This window comes from Perognathus longimembris, chromosome 15 (assembly GCF_023159225.1).
Source record: "Perognathus longimembris pacificus isolate PPM17 chromosome 15, ASM2315922v1, whole genome shotgun sequence".
NCBI classification, from domain to species: domain Eukaryota; kingdom Metazoa; phylum Chordata; class Mammalia; order Rodentia; family Heteromyidae; genus Perognathus; species Perognathus longimembris.
In genome coordinates, this window is record NC_063175.1 from 8,309,738 (window position 1) to 8,329,391 (window position 19,654).

The 19,654-nt window shown below is 49.4% G+C and overlaps 1 protein-coding gene across 2 annotated transcripts in view; it reads left to right on the forward strand.

Annotated features, from left to right (window-relative positions):
- Positions 1-19,347, forward strand: part of Mtcl1 (microtubule crosslinking factor 1) — a 120,474-nt gene extending 101,127 nt beyond the window's left edge. For both annotated transcript variants that reach the window (XM_048363128.1, XM_048363127.1), the window contains 5 exons: positions 975-1,226; positions 6,823-7,119; positions 8,792-8,823; positions 11,189-12,749; positions 17,922-19,347. In XM_048363128.1, coding sequence (XP_048219085.1) covers positions 975-1,226; positions 6,823-7,119; positions 8,792-8,823; positions 11,189-12,749; positions 17,922-18,143 — 2,364 coding nt within the window. In that variant the 3' untranslated portion in view covers positions 18,144-19,347. The remainder of the gene's footprint in view (positions 1-974; positions 1,227-6,822; positions 7,120-8,791; positions 8,824-11,188; positions 12,750-17,921) is intronic.
- Positions 19,348-19,654: the final 307 nt, after the last annotated feature.

A 19,654-nucleotide genomic window follows, 5' to 3' on the forward strand; every position in this document is an offset into this window, starting at 1 on the left:
AATGAATTGGGAATAAGATCTGAACCTAAGGGATTTCTGTAGAAAGTAAATGGGAAAAATTACACAAAAGGTCTTTCTTTGGGAATTATTAAACCGAGATATTTTCAAGTCTGCACTTAACAAATACAAGAGGCTGCTTATGAGAAGGAATAAACAAGGCACAGCGAGTAGACTGTCATTGGCGTTTCAGTGCTGCTGTGGTTTTCCTTCAGTTTTACCATTGGTGACTCTGCTTGCCCAGTGAGGGCTGTACAGCAGTGCCTTCCTGTCATCCCCTCTCTGTGGTTTGGTGTTGGCTTTTGCTTCTGCATATTCTGTGAGCACCTCACAACCAGTTTTTCTCTGGTCATTGGAGTTTAAAATCAGTTACAAACAAAAAAAATAGAGTTGTTGTTGTTTAAAAATCAATTTATTCCCTTTCCATTGCCCATTGGTCTTTTTTTTGGGTGGGGGGCACAAATCAGTGTTTGCCTTTTTTGTATCTGCCTTTAAGATTTTCTCTTTTGATTTTTTTTTTTTTTTTTACCAGTTTGGCTGAATAACATATAAGACTTGTTTTGTTTAGTACTTATTGTCTGGGGTATTCGACAGGACTGAGGACTATTGGGGTCTATTGCTGTTCCATCTTCCATCCCCACTTTCAAGTACAGCTAAGATAGAGGGACAGCCATGGTAGCCGCCCTCCAGGAGCGGCACAGACACACTGCCGAGACAGTGTGATTGAGCCTGGCATGTGGAGCCAAGAAGCTGGTCCTGGGAAACTCTTGGGCTCACTGCTCAACATTCTTCCAGACCCTCTGTGTTGGACGTGCATAATTTAGACTTTATAAATGTAACGTTCTTCGTCCATGGGCTTGGTTCAATCTTGGTATAAGCGTGCTTCCAGAAATCCAGTGTAAATGTGCTGGTTTTCTTTGACCTCTCTAATTCTGGATTTGTCGAGAAGGAGTTCCTAAGTCTTCTCTCTTTGGCAGCTGGAGAAGACTGAGAAAAGCTTGGGGGAGCTCGATGTCCCCACCGAGGGCAAAGGGGCCCTGAAGACCGAGAGAGAGGTGCACCAGAAGCTCCTGGCTGATAGCCACGGCCTGGTCATGGACCTGCGCTGGCAGATCCACCACAGGGAGAAGAACTGGAACCGGGAGAAGGTGGAACTGCTTGAGCGTCTGGACCGGGAGCGGCAGGAATGGGAGGAGCAGAAGAAGGAGCTCCTGTGGAGGATGGAGCAGGTAAGCTCCGGGGCCCAGGCCGCGAGCAGACGCTCCAAGAGCACCCCAGACAAAAGGAAATCGTCCTAATACATCAGACTATCTCACGGCCTCTAGAGGAAGGGGGGAGCCATTCCTATGGTTGAAGACCCGATGGCCTAGCCTTGCACACAGCCTTTCACTGCAAAGTTGGTGGACATGCAGGGAACGGGAAGGAACTTTCTCAAGGAATTTGAAGACTAAGCTCAAAAGATGAGGTGATTTCAGGTCATGTTCAGAAATGTGTACCGAAAAGCCAAGTAGCATTGCAGTTTGCTACTGAAGATGTGGTCACAGTGACTGCTCCAGCTCGAATAGAATTCTTGTCATTAGTGAAGAAATGGCTGAATTAAGGGAGACGTTGCTGTGTGCTACTCACTGTTCCCGCTGTGGGGGTTGCTGGGCTGCAGTTAGATAGGATCACAGTCAAGGGAGATAGCTGGTAGCTCATCATTGCCTGCTAAATAAATGACTCAGAAACTCAGACGGATACGGCGAGAAGAGGGGGAGTTGTTTTTCTACTACCCAGATAATCACCCTCTCTCTTTATTGCATCCGACTTAGACCAGCTTGCATAACTGAGCTAAGACAGGAATGGTCCTGCGTGTATTCCTGAACTGCATGCAGATCTGGTTTCCACATTACATTGGTGAAGACTTGGAATTCCTCCCTGGCTGGATTTTTCTTTTTCTTTTTTAACCTGGCATTCCCTTTGTGTATTGCAGCCTGTCACACATGTTCACAGGCCTCAAAGAGGTGCGTTAATCAGTAAGAAACCGAGATCAGGAAAAAGAACCTCGCCGTTCCATTTCCATTATAAGCACTCTTAGTTCCCGTGTTTATGAAGGAGTTGTTGGACCCGTGCTCAGTTATCCAGTCATGGTGGCTATGTCCTGTGACACAGATGAGCAATGGTGTTCGAGGGAGGAAGAAGGGAGAGACCTGCAGCATAGAATCTACCGAGAGGAAGGAGCAGAGATTTTCCTTGGTTAGATCACCTACATGGATGAATCACCTTGCTAAAATTTGATATGGCCCCACTTAAAAATTCCCCAAATCATATCAGGAGGTGAGTTGGCATTTCCTGTTTGGCTTGGAAAGGCAGTTCTGTGAAGGGCCTCCTTATTTAAGTCCTGTGCATCTGTGCTCTATTGAATGCTCTATTGAATGAGCTAAAAGTAACATTGATTTGTACAAAATTGGTCACCACTATACTATGCCTGCCTCGAGTTAACCAGTGTCTCAGTAGTCCCTGGCAGCTTGGCAGCAGGGACTTTCTGCTTGGCCTCTGCCAAGAACGATTCCTCACTTCCTGTGTCCCTCACCTACCCCAGTGGGACCATCATACTCCTGCGTGGCCTTTCGATGATCCCCTTTCCCTTGGAGCCGTCGTGGCTTTTTTGCCTTGTCACAGGCATCCTTCCTGCGAAAGACACACATTGGTGAAAGTTAATGTTCAATGTGGGGAATGAGGAATCTCCAGCGGAGGATAAATTAGTAAGCCACATCTGAATGGCACTCCCCCTTTGAAGCCAATAGCCTTGGGCAGAGCAGTCACCTCCTTGTTTGGAAATTTAAGATGGGTCAGACTGGGACCATTCCTGGTGATCAATGTGGTGGCAGTTCTATAGGACCCACCCATGGAGCTGCGTGGATCACTGGTCACAGCACAGGAGAAACCTGCCCCCTGCCCCCGTGAGCAGGGGGGCCCCCAGTGTCGGGTTCTCTTTAGGAGAGGAGTCTTCATTTTTGTTCACAGTGTGCAGTGCTGCACACATGAAATCTGACTTCCAAGTGAGGTACATTCTAAGACATCCTATAATTGCATTTTTCCAGTTTTCTAATCCATGTTATGAATATAAAGATTAAAAAATTAAAAAGCTAGAGTTATTTTTTAAAAGAGGTACAGTTTTTTCTTCCAAATACCCAAGTTGTGTGCACGCACGCATGTATGTGTGTGTGTGTGTTCACGTGCAAATGCACACGTGAGCTGAGCTGACACTGGGGTTGACCTCAGGGCCAGCTGCTGTCTCTTAGCTTTTTGTTCAAGGTTAGTGCTCTAGCACTTGAGCCACACTTCTACTTCCAGCTTTTTGCTGGTTAACTGAAGATAAGAGTCACATGGACTTTCCTGCCTGAGCTACCCTCAAACTAATAATCCTCAGATCTCAGCTTCCTGAAAAGCTAGGATTACAGGCGGGAGTCACTAGTGGCCAGCATAGTACCCAACATTTTTGAAGAGGATTTTATAAGTCTTGGTGTCCACTCTAAAACTTGGAGAAAATGTCCATGAGCAGTCTCTGCAAAAGAGGAAGTTTGCTAAAGAATATCCGGCCATGTTATATGTGGGGTTCATACAGATTTTATTACTCATTGAGTTACCTGCTCGTTTATGCGTTAGCTACACAGTCCCTAAATAAAGAAGAAATGTCACTGAACATTCTTCATAACGTCCACTAGATACTTGACTCCTTGGTAAGCTGTATAACCTTGACTATGATAACCTAATACCCTTGGCGAAAGGAGGAACAGTAAATCCATTTTCCACTTGCAGAACACATGCTTCCTAGTTATCTGGCGTCCTTAAATTCCTACAGAATTTCTGGGCCACATGAGACACTTTATGTGATAAATGATTGGGAATGTAGTGAAGGTCATGTGATGCTTGTTATCTGTCTTGTCAGCCTCTCTGGTCACAACCTGGGTTTGAAGGGGGGGAGGGGCGGGGGATATAGTTAACTTTTAAGGGAGCCACACTCCATTGCTCCTTTGAATTGTTAAGTTCTCAATTAACATAATGTCATTTGCCATTTGCTACATCCAGGACTGAAAAAAAAAGCTTGTGTGTCATCTGTTTCCCTTCCAGTAATTTTTCTTCCCTCCCTCCCTCCCTCCCTCCCTCCCTCCCTCCCTCCCTCCCTCCCTACCTCCCTCATTCCCTAGCTTTCCCTCCCTCTCTCCCTCCCTCCCTCATTCCCTAGCTTTCCCTCCCTCTCTCCCTCCCTCCCTCATTCCCTAGCCTTCCCTCCCTTCCTCCCTCCTTCCCTCCCTCCTCCCTCCCTCCCTTCCTTCCTTCTTTTTTATGTGTTCATTTCAGGGCTTGAATCCAAGAGCTTGGGCACTGTTCTTTAGCTTTTTCACTTAAGGCTAGCACTCTCCACATCTTCAGTTCAGCTTTTTTGGTGGTTAATTAGAGATGAGTCTCATGGATTTTCCTGCCTTGGCTGGCTTTGAACCATGATCTTCACTTAGATCTCAGCCTCCTAAATAGCTAGATTTACAGGCTTGAGTCACCAGCACCTGGCTTTTGTGTAATCAACTGCTTCCACCATGTGAAAGGCCTTCCTTTCAAAACATGTTGACAAAGCCACTATTCTTCTCTGTGAGCAGACTTGGTAAGGTGACACTTGTGGGGCTTATTGTGTTCTGTATTATTTGAAATGCAAATCTGCTAAATTTTCTGTCTGCATTGATGGCATTCTGCAAATACAGTAGATGAGCTGCAGAGGCTTCCTAGCTAGAGAGCTCCAGCCATAACCACTCTAGCTCATTTTTATGAAACCTAATACTTAGCAGCCTTAGCAAAAGCTGCTCCTGGCTGCCTGCGTTTATTTTCGAAATTCCACTTTACTGAGTTAGAATGCGCTTGTTCATAGCTCTCCTCTTTAGTCATTTCTTTCTCCCCCTTTCACACACACACCCTCGCTGCACATTTACAGCTTCTAGTGTGATTCCTGCATTTCAATTCCTTGCCCAAAATAGCTGGAGATGTTCATATGTTGAAACTAAGCTGTGCTGACATGCATTAGAACACAATAAAAGGCCTTCCTTTTTATATTATTTAAGTAAAGCATTTAGCATCTTTAAGAGAACTGAAAAGAACTCTGGCTTAGAGGGGGGAAGAAAGAGTGGAAGAGGCTGAACTAAAACCTAGAGTGACTTGCTCCTTCCTTAATTTGGCTGTGAACCTGCCTCAAGAGCTCATGTCTAAGCTTGGTCCGCCGGAATCAACACTCTTATTCTTCTTTTAAAAATATTAAAATAGCACTCTGAAACATTTCTTCTAAAAATGAGTGGAAGTCCTTTTGTCCTCAACATCCTTCTTGGCTTTATTCTTGATGGCTGCCAGGCCGTTCGTGTTCTCAAATTAGGACACTCTGGTGCTGTTCCTAAAGATGCTGTCTTAAAACTCATCATTCCGCATTTCGGGGAGTTTTCGACCCCCAGCACTTGTGGACTGAAAAATCTTTACTTGGCAATCCTGCAGGTCAAATCCAAATGTCACCTTCGGCATTCAGATAATTCACACTTACTGAAGAGAGCACTCTATCCAAGAGGGGGTGAGCTTGTCACCCTGTCAAGATCTCATTAGCAATTCTGAGGTGGAAATTGCTTCAGGTCCCAATTGTGCCTTGGATATGTTTAAGCAGGGAGACTGGAGAAGATGGGGAGGGCAGAAGGAAGCCAATTGCATCAGTCCCAATAGCCCTCTATAGTTTTTGCATAGCTGCTGGATAAACTGGACCCAGCACTCACAGTTCTCCCTTGAAGGCTGAAAAAGAGGCTAAGTTGCAAAGTGCTGGTGGCTCATGCCTATACTCCTAGCTTGTCAGGAGGCTGAGATCTGAGGTTTCAGATTCAAAGTGATCTTGGCAGGAAAGTCTGTGAGACTCCAATTAACCACCAAAACAAACAACAACAACAACAACAACAAAAACCAGAAAACCTGGAAGCAGAGTGATGGCTATGCCCAATCTTTAGTTGCCTTCACAGACAAGTTTTAATCACCTCACACAAGTTGTTTAACAAATGGTTTGGGGCACTCCGGAAAGGGAAATTCTCCTCAGTAATTTGCCATTGGTTGCAGTTTTCCATGGAGTATGCCTTAAGATCTGAAGGTAATTCCAAAAGAGGTGACTATAGTTGTCTCTGGAGTCATAGTAGTCATTGTTATACGTGCTGGAAGAAAAACCCAGGACCTTGTGCATGCTAGACAAGTGCGGTACCACTGATCCACATCCCTAACACTGCCCCCCCCACCTCCTTTCCCTTCTTTCTTCCTGTTCTTTTCTTCTTAAGACAGGGTCTCAAATGTAGCCAAGGCAGGCCTTAAATTCCTGGTCTTGCTGCTTAGGCATTCCAAGTGCTGAAATTTAAGTGCAGCTCAAAAGAGTTCTAGGTACGATGTTTCACTATGTTACGTTAAAAATAATAATAAGTATAACTTTTCCAGGAACATGGTACTCAAAGGTACAAATAAACATATATCTTATTTAAAAACAAAAACCTGAAATCATATATATATATGTACATATAGATTCTTGTCAGAAACAGTTGCCTATACTTGTTGTATATTGAAGCCTTTCTAGTCTAGCTATAATTGTGACTTTTTTAAACAAAAGCCTTTGTAATGTTATTATTAACATTTGAAAATAAGGCCAGAATTTTGAGAGTATTGATTCTTACCAAGTCTTTAGGATTGATCTATCTATGAGTCTACAGAGTAGAGAAAGGTGACTTTAGAAAGACCATCCAGCAGAGGAGGGAAGCTAATTATGTCCATTTTTCACAACTCAAGGTACAGAAAGAGAACAGTCCTCGGAGAGGTGGCAGTTTCCTCTGTGATCAGAAAGAAGGCAACCTCCGTCCCTTGCCTGCTCAGGGTGCCCTGCGAGTGTCCCGGCCGGTGTCCATGTGGCCCTGCGTGGACACCGACTCCCTCCCGTTTGAGGACCGGCCACTTTCCAAGCTGAAGGAGTCAGACAGGTGCTCGGCCAGCGAGAACCTCTACTTGGATGCCTTGTCCCTGGATGAGGAACCCGAGGAGCCAACACCCTGCAGGCCTGAGAGGGAGTTCAGGAACTGTCTGCCCGAGGTCAGCCTGGGTTTTATTCATCTGGGTCACCCTCTCCAGACCAAGGGAGCCATCACGAGAGCCAGCCAGTTCCTGGCAGAGCCATCTGGCAGGCCCTGTGACAGCTTGTGAATTGAAAGTCTTCTCACGGGGCCAGAACCCCTAACCTTCCTGTGTTATCCGTGCTCAGTTTCCCTTTGCCGCCTTGTTTTGGGCCTCGGAACACTGAGCTAGTGTCCTGTGTAAGATCAAGTTCTCAAGACTGAACATTTCCAGCAATACACAGGAGGAAGTACATAATTCTGGAAAGTGTATTTGTTCAACTGGTCTTGAAATTGTAGTATGTTGTTATTAGTTTTCTAAAAGTAATAACAATAATCTGTACTAAGGAAAATTCCTAAATTTGGAAGTAGCAAAATTACTGAAAAATCCCATATTAGTTTTTTTCTGATAAAGTGGTGGGGGACCAACAGTCAGAAACTACATACAAATTATATTACCAAGTGGGTGAGTTGAGCTAGGTGCTGAAATTTCCACCATATGGCATGAGGTATTCTGGTCATATCATTTCACAAGACAGGTCCTAGGAAACATTACCTCTGAATGCACTTAACAATCTTTAACCTGTCATTTAGTCTCCCATGCACTTAACACAAGTGTTAGTGTCAAATGCTGTTGTTAGAATATGAGAGAAATTATATAGATTGAGTGTCCCTTGCTCAAAATACTGGGACACAGAAGACTTGGAGTTTTGTGGAGTTTGGAATGTGCTCCATGTATATGCAGATGTGACCCAGTTCAAACACAAAAATAATTTGTTTTTCCTATATATTTCATCTGCATTATTCCATATGTGTAATTAAATAATTATATAAATTATATAAATCATTCATGGAACAAATGTCAGCACTGAAAGGGTTTCAAATTTTGGACTTTGGGCTTGTCTCTGGCAGTGAGGTCGTGCTTGTCCTCCACTCTGCCTGTCAGGTTGGAGGGTGTCATCATCTACATGCCATTTCTGGTGGTCCAGTGTCAGAGGCGAATGGACACCGGACTGGGTGGGACCAGGGTGTGCTGTGCCCAGTGTTAATGACCGGGGCTGCTCAGAGCTGAGAGTGTGCTCGCCTACAGGAAGTACCCCCTTCGGTAGTGACTGCCCTGAGGTCTGTGGCTCCGTCACTATCAAAGGCTGCACACAATAATATTTTCTCAGTAGACAAAACTTGCCATAAGAAGATGTAGAAGAGACATAAAGTGTCCTAATAGGACTCTAGCACTGTCTGCTCCCATATTTAGCTCCCATTCCCATCTCCTTCTCCTTCTCCCACCCCCTCACCCCCACCCCAACAGTCAGGTCACAAGCAGCTAGTTTTGAAATCCACACAGTGGGGGAGTTCTTTGGAGAGACCCAGAAGAGTCAGTTCCTCTGGGACAAGCCAGCCTTTCTCACTGAGGAAGGCTCCTCCCTGGACCGCAGCAGCTCCAAGTCCTCTCATCTTGCTCTGGGCTCTGCTTTTATTGCTGTATTTCAAAGGATCTGGGGCAGGAGCACTTCTGACCAACACTTGGCTCAATGTACATTTTCACGGGCATCTTCTCAGAAGGGAAGAGCAAAACTAGTCATTTTAGCCAAGGCAAGGCTCCTAGATAGCCCAAATGAACTGATTCTGATGAGCTGATTTCTTCCTTACAGGAGGAAGAAAATCATAAGGGAAATCTTCAAAGGTAAGTAAGTGTAATATAGAGTCTACTGAAATAGACTAAAGTAGAGATTACTGAAATAAACATCTCTTTCTATGGTGCATTCATATACATATTTTTTTTAGGATGAGCAGCAAAAACCCTAATTCCAATTGTATGTATGCACAAAGGACTGCTGAGTCCAGTGGGTTTTGAAAAGTCTGTGGGAAACCTCTCTTCATATGAAGTTTGGAGAAATGTATTTAATATACTATAGATTTTAAAGTTCTACTAGGAAGATTTCACTACAGTTTTTTCCTGGCAGTAACCCCTCCCCAGGATGCGTGTTTGCTGCTCATGCGGGTGTTGGTTGCATACCAGTTTTCTCATTGCCCATCTTGCTCTCTCTAGCTTCACTTCTTTAACTGAATACGTTTCCACTACCTGTAACTTAGCAGGCATTTGCTGTTTCCACCACTCCTTGCACTTCATTTTCCCATGAACTTGGAGTGTCTGAACGACTGTCTCCTGCCCATTCTGCACTATCAGATCCATACAGCCCCTTCGAGGTACCTGGCACTTTTCTGGCCCTTGCACTGTTTCCTTTGCTCATCCTCGAGCACTTACAGGGCAGCCCTTGAAGGCTCCTGCTCCAGTGGCTTCTGCCTCTCACTGGCCCTGTGATGTTAGGTCAGATGCTGAGCTGTTTGGCGCTCAGGTTGCAGATGATGATGCACATAACTTACATAGTGGAATCAACGAACAATGATCAGCTTTTGTGTCCCTCTCAGGTCAGTGGCCTCAGGTCGGGGTCAGGGTCAGGGCTAACCTCCTTTACCATCCAGCCTCTGACTTTGCTGTTTCCAGTAAGAAGTGCCTTACCTAAGCTAAGAGTCCTTAGCTTGGGCCTATAATTCTAGCTAGTCAGAAGGTTGAGATTTGAGGATCACAGAAGCCATCTTGGGCAGGAGAGACGGTGGACTCTTATCTCTAGTTAACCCCTAAAAAACTGGAAGTGGAGCTGTGGTTCCAGTGGTAGAGTGCTAGCCTTGAGGGGAAAAAAACTAATGGACAGCCCCCAGGTCCTGTGTTCAAGCCCCAACACTGGCATCAGACCAACCACAACGAAGTACAAAAATATTACTTGCTTCTGTTAATTTCAAAAGTAACCCATGCTTGTTGTAAACTGTAACCAGTATCAAACTGTCTGAAGTAGAAAGAGGATGGTGCCTCCTGACCCCTTTCTCTCCGGGTTCTCACCGTTCAGTGAGAGCTTCTCTCCTCAGTGCATGTAGTCTTATAGTTATTTTGTTTGCTTGGCCACTACTAAGGTAGATGCCACTCCTTTCCCTGGCACTCTCTGTGCTGCTATGTCCATCCGAGCCCCAGAACATGAAGACCCACACTCCATAGCAGGCCGGGGTCCTGTATAGATGGCTTCCTCCTCCTACGTTTGATCTCCAGCCTCTTGGGCAGGCCTGGGCTGGTCTAGAACCCTAGGTTGCTGTGTGTTGGGAGGCAAGGGAAACATTAACATGTCCCATGAGAAACTGGTCTAGTTTTGGAGGTAGTGAGTCTGTGTCCAACCATCCTCCCTCCCCACTCCAGCTAGAAGATTCTAGGCCACAAGTTCTGCTGCTCAAGTTATTTATTGGACATGGCCAGCCCCAAGTCACCTTGCCAACCCCTTCTGTGGCCTGGTAGGTGGATCATCTGTCCAGGCTCCTCCTGACAGATATGCACCCCAGTGATCCCAGCACCTCTGTAGTGGCTGTGGTGGGGGCGGGGGGATCCTGTGAATTCGTGTTGACATGAATCTGTGGAACTGGTGCTCACACTGAAGGAGTGGGCCCCCAGACCGTGTGCCTCAGGCGGCAGTTTACCAAGCACTGCCTCTGTGCTTTGGCTTATCTCTTCACCCCTCAGTTTTGCTCCTGTGTCTGGGGAAGGTGTTCTCTTCTTTGGGACATAATGGAGGAGCACACATCTCCCTCAAAAGACTTGGTCAGAAGGAAGGCAGGGAAGGCAACCTGTGGGTGAATTTAGCAGAGCCAGGTAGTTATTTGAACTGTTATTCGAGACACTTCCTTCTTCCTCCCACGTCTTCCAAGTGAGCGTCCATGCAGCATTCCTACGCGTCCACAGAGGATCAGGCCAGCCAGGTGAACCGAGACCTCCGATTGTGGCTCAGTGCAACACCGGCTATTCACGTTCACCAGATGCTGGTGCTCAGGAAGTCACCGTGGGGTGGCCGCGGAGCCGCTCCCAGGGGATGGGGGAGGGCAGCCCACCTTCCACCCATTTCCTCAGCAGCTGGGGGCTGACCAGTGCAAGCTGCAGGTTAGTGTACACAAGGGCTGCATGGGGCTTCCCGGTGGCTACTGACCCCCTCTGCCTTCTGCCTTTTCAGAGCCTTGTCTGTGTCCTGCATGTCCGAATTCCAGCGCCTCATGGATGCTTCTCCTTTCCTGCCTGAGAAGGGCCCGCCCGCGGCCAGCAGCAAGGAGGATGTCACCCCGCCCCTGTCTCCTGACGACCTGAAGTACATCGAGGAGTTCAACAGCAAGAGCTGGGACTACACGCCCTCCAGGGCTGGGGACAGGCCTCAGGACCTCTGGGCAGACAGGACGGAGGTGGGGCGGGCAGGACACGAGGCCACAGCCGAGTCGTTCCCCAGCTCCTCCTGGTATCTGACCACAAGCGTCACCATGACGACGGACACTATGACCAGCCCAGAGCACTGCCAGAAGCAGCCCCTGCGAAGCCACGTCCTCACTGAGCAGTCTGGGGTGCGTGTGTTACACAGCCCGCCTGCCGTCCGCAGGGTGGACACCATTGTGACTGCGGGCACCGAGGGCAGGAGCCGGCTGGACCCTGAAGGGCCCTTCCCCACAAGCAGAGCCAGAGGGAGCCTGGGAGATGCTAGGGGGGGCCACCCTGAGCCTGGGCTCAGCAGGTGGCCTTGTGCTGCCTCCAGACACCCCCGAGACCTCATGGAAGGGACTCTCCGGCCCCTTGACGGTCCCCTCTGCCCCTCCCTCGGGTTTGCACCCCCACTGCACAGCCTGGATATGTCCAAGAACATGAGTGATGACATGAAGGAGGTGGCCTTCTCCGTCAGGAGTGCCATCTGCTCTGGTCCCCCTGAGCCACAAGTCAGGGACATGGCCTGCCAGACCAACGGGTCGCGGACGGCGGGGACGCAGACCACGCAGACCGTCAGCGTGGGCCTGCAGACTGAAGCCCTGCGAGGCAGCACTGTCACCAGCAGTCCCCACAAGTGTCTCACGCCAAAAGCAGGGGGCGGCACCACGCCCGTGTCTTCTCCTTCCCGCAGCCTCAGGAACAGGCAGGTGGCCCCTGCCATCGAGAAGGTGCAGGCCAAGTTTGAGCGCACCTGCTGCTCCCCCAAGTATGGTTCACCCAAGTTGCAGCGGAAGCCCCTTTCTAAAGCAGAGCAGCCAGGCAGCCGGGCCTCGCCAGGCTTGGGCCAGAAAGGGTACAGCGAGTCTGCCTGGGCCCGCTCCACCACCACGAGGGAGAGCCCTGTGCACACCACCATCAACGACGGCCTTTCCAGCCTCTTCAACATCATTGACCACAGCCCCGTGGTACAGGACCCCTTCCCGAAGGGGGTGCGGGCCGGGAGTCGGTCTCGCTCAACGGAACCCCAGCAAGAGTCAGGCCCAGGCCAGGAAACGGGCAGCAACTCCCGAGGCCGATCACCTAGCCCCCTTGGGATCGGCTCAGAGACGTGCAGAGAGGAGGGGGGCGAGGCCACACCAGTGAGGCAGGACTTATCTGCTCCTCCTGGCTACACGCTCACTGAGACTGTGGCCCGAATCCTCAACAAGAAGCTTCTGGAGCATGCCTTAAAGGAGGAGAGGAGGCAGGCCCCCCACGCCCCCTCGAGTCTTACCAGTGACAGCCACGCAGGAGACTCAGCCTCTGCTGAGCCAGGGGCCATGGAGGTAAAGAATACTGAGTGGCCACGCCCTTCCTCGCCAGCTCCTCATTTAGCTACTTCGCTTGTGGGTGAGACCCAGGGCGGAACCTGGGAAGTGATTTTAGGAGTCCCTGGAATCCAAGATGGTTTGTGGTGCCCTGGGGAGGAGCAGGGTATCCAGGAGGATGAGATAGGCCAAACCGCAGGCTCTGACATCTTGTGAAGAGCAGCCATGTTCCTGTCCTTGGAACACTCATGGAGGACATGGTTTGATCCAGGCTCTCTGTCCTCTGGTATTTGGGCCTACACTTGGGGACTGGGCTGCCCTCTTTTTGCATGGCTAGGAGCCTGTGAAAACTAAGAGAATGTGGAGAGCGAGTGCATGTGAGTGTGAGTGAAAATAGCGTGTGTAAAAAGTGTGAACTGATTATGTGAACACTGAAAACTGGGTGTGTGAAAGCTCTGTGCACTGAGCATGTGTGAAGAACTGCATGTGTGAAAATACCTGAGTGTGAACACAAAGCCAAGCAAGTATGGAAACTGCATATGTGAAATGAATCTGTGTGAACTGTGAAAAAGTGTGAAAGCTGTGTGCACTCAGCATGTGTGAAGAACTACGTGTGAAAAAACCTGAGTGTGAACACAAAGCCAAGCAAGTATGGAAACTGCATATGTGAGATGAATCTGTGTGAACAGTGAAAGAGTGTGAAAGCTGTGTCCACTCAGCATGTGTGAAGAGCTGCACACATGAAGGCTGAACTGAGTGTGAACGGTGAAAGCTAAGCAAGCATGGAAACTATGTGTGCGACATGAGTGTGCAAACACTGGAAAATGACTGTGTGAAAGCTGTGTTCACCAAGCATGTATGAAGACAACAGAGTGTGAACACTGAATGGAAACTGCATGTGTGAAATGAGTGTGTGAACACTGGAAAATGTGTGAAAGCCGTGTTCATAGAGCATGTGTGGAGGCTGGACTGCATGTGAACCCTGAAAGCTGAGCACGTGTGAAACAGCAAGTGTGGAAAGTGCATGTGTGAATTGAGTGAACACTGCATGAATGTTGAAAACAGCCGGTGTGAACAGGTGAGTGTGAAATGTGTAAGCCCTGAGGGTGTGTAGAAACTTGGACTGTGTGTGTACGCTGGGCGGGGCTCTGGGATGGGGTGACTGAAGGGGAGCTGGAGAGCGTCTGGGCCACTGGTCAGGAGAATGTGTCTCATCAGGAACTGTCCTGCGTTTGGCTCGGGGCCGCATCTCAGCACAAGCCGGAGGTCTGTCATCTTACGTCACCTTTATTTCCATGAATCCCCCTTACGGTAAAATCAGATGAAACAAACAGGCACCATGGAAAGCCCGCATTTGTGCAGAATGGCTCTGATCCCTTGGCGCGGGTGGAAAGCTGGTCTCTCCTGAGCTTTGTCCACTGTGTATCCCCACACTGGTGTCACACCGTGGTGGACAAACTTCCATTGCCATGTCAGGAATGAAGTCTGACCATGGCAACTGCCTGGGGACGTGGCTCCCTGTGCAGGATGGACAGCGCAGGCCTGTAGCATGCCACCTCCTGGGAGCCTGGATGAGCCCGGGTCACACGAACATGCTCCAGGCTTGGGTGGGCCAGCCGACAGCCAGGGTCGGGAGAAGGCAGACAGCCCTAGGGCAGCTGCTGAGCCACACTGCGGTCTCCCTGTCCATGAGGAGGGAAAAAGGTGTACTCCTGGGTCACCCGAACACATTTCCCATGGCAGAAACGTGGTGGGTAATGTTCCCAGTCCGCCTCACAAGGGAAGGTTTAACTCAGAATACAGAGTCTCAGCCTTAACTAGATCAAAGCACGTCACATGGACGTGGGGGTCCCATATGGCTCTACCCGATTCAAATATTGATGGTATATGGCCTCCTGTCCCAGAGAGATGGGCCTTGGGGAGGAAGTCATTTACCCCCTGTGTGAACCAGACAGAGAGTACTGGGTGTGGCATTTCAGGTAACAACTGGAGACTTCTTTGGTTACTCCAACTGTGGGGAGCCCTCGGGTGAGTACACGTGACTTCGGATCATTTTGTATATCAATACCCCACTTTTTTAGTGCCTCTGCCGAAATCAGTTAGAACTAGAGCTTTGTCCTAAAGCATTATTACCTGGCTGTGGCAATTTTGTTGGAGATTGCGCGCTAGGCAAGCATGATCTAGGGCCCAAAGCCCTTAGGTGTGCAGTATGTTTGGGGAACCAAAACTTACAGTTACTGGCTGAGCTTTTCACAGTCTGTAGTAATAAGTGGCTCAATAACACCTCTGTGGTCTGAAGATAATTATGTTAGTAAAAGCTGCCCTGCTTTTGCCTCTGGCAGAGCATCACTTTACGTTTTTCTCTCTTGTGTTTGCCGGCAAATAGGATGATTTTCTGGGAGCAGACCGTTTAGGGGCTCGGGACCGGCACAGACTCCCTGGAAATGTTTCGGTGCTGTAGGCTTTTCCCTTTCCTGTCAGACGTCAGCCTGTTGTAGATCCCAGCAGAATGACTCCCTGTTTGAACTGACTATATCAGGGCCAGTGAGAGGCCCTTCACTCCCACCTTCCGGGAGTCTGCATGGTGTGGGATCCCTCCTAGACCTTTGCTGAGAGATCTTGGGCCCCAGATGACTTGTGGGACAGGAAGTGTGCCTTCTCGTGTCACTGTCATCTCACCAGCAAGGACGGCTGTGGACCAGTGTGGCACTGCAGAGAGCGGCGGTGTGTGAGGGGCAAGGGGTGACGTGTAAGGGGACGTTTTAGTTCTGTCAACGGCAGGAGTTCCATGGCTCGCAGCAGTCCGGCCTCTTTCGGCACCGCGGCTAAGCTGTTCTCTTTGGCCATGCCTGACAGAGACTTCACTGCTCAGGGCATCTCGGGAAACTTGGTGACAGCAAGGGAGGTGGGGTCTTTCCTTGGGGTTCCTTCTTCCCTCTGTGACTGGTGGTGGAGGGCGAGCTGTGGCCAGAGCCCCTCAGTTCTCTCCTGGTGTTCCCCTCTCTGTCACCACTCTTGTTGATGTTAAACTTTTATTGCTCTCCTGTTTTTAGATACCCTTTCCAACCTGCTTGTTTTTCTCTTCTCTCTGTCTGTCCAGAACCAAACTGTCTTACTAACTGCCCCGTGGGGACTCTAGTCCTGCCCACCTCGCGCTGTAAGTGCCTCCTTCCTGCCAAGCCTCCAGAGTCGTGCGTGTAACTTGTCTGTCTGACATTCATCATCATCTTGGCTCGTTCTCTCCATGAAGCCCCCCACGCTTCCTCCAGGAGCAACCTGGCAAACCCCGACTCCTCCATTTGTCCCCCTCAGTGGTTCGCTGCTTTGTGGGGAGATCCTGTTGAGACTGCCTCTCTCCTGCAGTTTGCAGGGGTGTTGTCTTGGGCAGAGGGGTCTTGTCTGAGGGCATCTTGAAGCCCTGCTTCTGCACACACTTTAGCTCCAACCACTCATCCACATTTAGGGGCTGCATATACATTGCCAGATGCTGGAATTGTATTCAGAGACTTTTCCAGTTTTCTCAGACCAACATGTCAGACAGAATAAACCCGGATGCATCTCATCCCAGACGAGACTGGTGACAGTTAAGTGACTGACAGATATTTGTTGAATAAATGAACATCAAAGCCATCTCTTCTCTCAAACTCCAGAGCCTCAACTGAATGATTCAGGAAGGGCTTATTTGACTTCCCACCAAGGACGGGTACCACGTAGCTCAACCACAGCCTTAACCCCCGAATGAAGTACGGTCTCTGTAGGGCAGCACGGCTTGGTTGTATGCACAGGGAAATGCTAGTGACTTGGGGCACATGGAGTGGGGTCCCCAGAAGCCCTTCTACCGGGGGGGGAGGATGGCAGCTGAATGATCAGTGCCCAGCGAACAAGCATCCAGCACCCAGCTTCACTTACAGTACTGTGAGAGAACACACTGGGGCCCCGGGCTCTGTATCCTGCCACTTGGCTTAGTTTGCGTGTCATGGGCACCTGTGGGTGTGTTAGCCATGGCTGCCGTCTGGTGCTCACTGTCCTGTGGCGCATGCTTGCTTTGCTCAGGGAGGTTGAGCAGAGCACCAGCCCCAAAGGAGGTGGGGGCCCTGAAGGAGCCATCTCCAGTGTTAGCACCCCTCCTGCTGACCACACAAGCAGAACCACCCTGCCCCAGGGCTCTTCAGAAGCCCGTGGGTCCATGCTGCTCTCCGGTCATCTCCACACATCCCTGCCGCGTCCCATCTTCCTGAGTGGCATTGTTCACCCATCTAGCACTGCCATCTGCCTCCCCCCAGTTCATTGGGCCCTGGCTCAACTCTCAGTGTGGTCTTTTCCATTGCTTGTCATAGCTCTCTCTGCCTCACTTCTCGACTTTTGTAGGTCCTCGTTCTAATGTCATTTCTGCTGTGCCTCCCATTGCAGTAACTCACTGTCTTGTCATTCAGTTGTATGATGCTCTACCATTTGAGCCCTATCTCCACTTTCAGCTTTTTGCTGGTTAATTGGAGATAAAAGTCTCACAGACTTTCCTGCCTGGGCTGGCTTCAAATCATGATCCTCAGATGTGAGCCTCGTGCATAGCTGGAATTGCAGGTGTCAGCCACTAGCGCCTGGCTCTGAAGTTCTTTTACTTATAGGCGATTAGCATTGTGGCCAAGTGTGTCTCCTATGATGAATTCTCAGAGCATTCAGGGGTCTGGAACATGGAATCACAAGTGCACTTCGATTCTAATTTGTCAAAACACTGTTATGTTGAAGGATCACTAAAGAAAACTAGACATCAATTAAAATTTCTGCCTGCAGCATTTTTTCCATGTTGTGGGAGTTTGTTTAGCCTACTGCCAGTCAGCTGGGAGTAAACAGTAGCAGAGTTCGTTGTAAAATGAGGCTCATTGTGATTATAGCTGACTGAATTCAGTCTCTGAGCTTCTGGCAGCCCAAAGCCCGGCAGGACCAGTTCACCACAGCTAAAGGATCCTTCGAGAGACCAGTGGTGGCTCCATGTGTGTTGGCTATGATATGGTGGCCACATTTGCTCCCTGTCTTTTGTATGTCCAGCCCAATGAGCAGGCCCATCTTGCTGGTTTGCCACATTTTGACCGTGGTTTTCCCCATACATCTTCGTTCCTATCCAGAAGTTGCCTGTGGCCCCTGGCATGCGCCTGCCCAGGCAGTAACACTCTCCCTTTCTTGACTCCAAAGGAACTGCCTTGCTCTGCACTAGCACCATCCCTAGAGCCCTGCTTCTCCAGGCCCGAGAGACCAGCACACCGTCGCCCTCCATCCCGGTGGGCTCCACCTGCCCCCGCTGCCTCCCAGTCTCCGTCGCCCGGAGACCTGCCGTCCACAGAGGATCACGCTGAGGAGGAGGAGCCCGGAGAGGCCGCCGTGGGGCTAAAGCTTGCTCGGGTTATCACAGGATAAGTCACTGTCATTTGCATAGCCGCACCACCATCCCCGAAGGAGAGATCGGGTCTTCGCAAGGCGGAAGGATGTTTGCAATGAAACACACAGCTGCTGAATATCCCATCCAGGAGACTGAGATGTTTCTAGAATGAAACAATAAATGTGCCTGTAATGACTTCAGTTTTTTCATAGCTCAGAAAACTATTTTTGTCTCCATTTTTTTTACACCATAGTATATGAAATAAATAAGGTTTAAATAGATTTAAAATATAAGAGTTTTTAAAAAATGGACACTTTTAAGAGACAACTGAACTCCCTTGCTCTCAATCCTGACTGCCTCTCATATTTGCACTGTTCTGTTTTGATTGGGGTTCTCTCTGTGTTGAATTTAGGATGTTCTAAGTTAATTTTATTTTGTCCATGTTACTGAATTTTTTTTTTTTTGAAGAATTTAAAAAATGCTTCCGACCGTCTGATTTTGTTGTAGCAGACAAGCCATGAAGCGAGGCGGGAGGAGAGTCTCTGACTGGAGGGGTACAGGTCAATGATTCTGAGAAGGCACAGGGTCCCCACGTGGGCCCGGGAAGGCTGCGTGGTCCGCGCCCCCCCCCCGCCCCCGGCCGCACGTCTTCGGGTGCATGTACGTACGCTGCACCGTCCTCCAGCACTCCCACCCGTGCCCCGTCTGACCCACCGTAATGCCACCGAGTCCTCGTGTTGCACCGTCACTGTTGGTTCCCTTGCATCGATGAGACAGCAGCGACATTCTCCAATTACTGTTCAGACATTAACTGGCCATGTGCAGTGTTCACCCGACACCGTCTCTGTAAGGAAAAGCACTCCAGGAAGCTACAAGGATGCCTGCGGAGACAAATGGTGCCTCAGAGGGGCAGAGCCCAGGAGGAAGTAGAAATAAAGCCTTTACACGCCACAAGTGTGGTGCTGAGTTTGTGTTTCACGTGCGTTCTGTCTTGACACGCTCTGGGCTCTGGGAAGTATTTCCTGGCTGAGGGACTGAGGGAATGGGGGGGGCAGCGTGAGGAGGGAACGGCCGTGTCTCACAGGGCTACACGCTCGTGTGCACCATGAGGTCACAGTTGCAGTGGACTTCATGACAGGGTCCTGGTGGAAATCAGCTTTATTCTCATTGCAAAAACCAAACTCCAGAAGAGATGTCAGGGTGCAAGGAAGCTGGTTATCTGTGAGTCAAGTGTGGGCAGCGTCAGTTCCCTCCCTCAAGGGTATGCACTCCTGGGCATCCCCCAGATCATTGCCAGTCAGAATATGGTAGAGACACGTGGGGCTGGGAATATGGCCTAGTGGCAAGAGTGCTTGTCTCCTATACATGAAGCTCTCGGTTCAATTCCCCAGCACCACACATATGGAAAACGGCCAGAAGGGGCGCTGTGGCTCAGGTGGCAGAGTGCTAGCCTTGAGCGGGAAGAAGCCAGGGATGGTGCTCAGGCCCTGAGTCCAAGGCCCAGGACTGGCAAAAAAAAACAAACAAACAAACAACAAAACAAAACAGA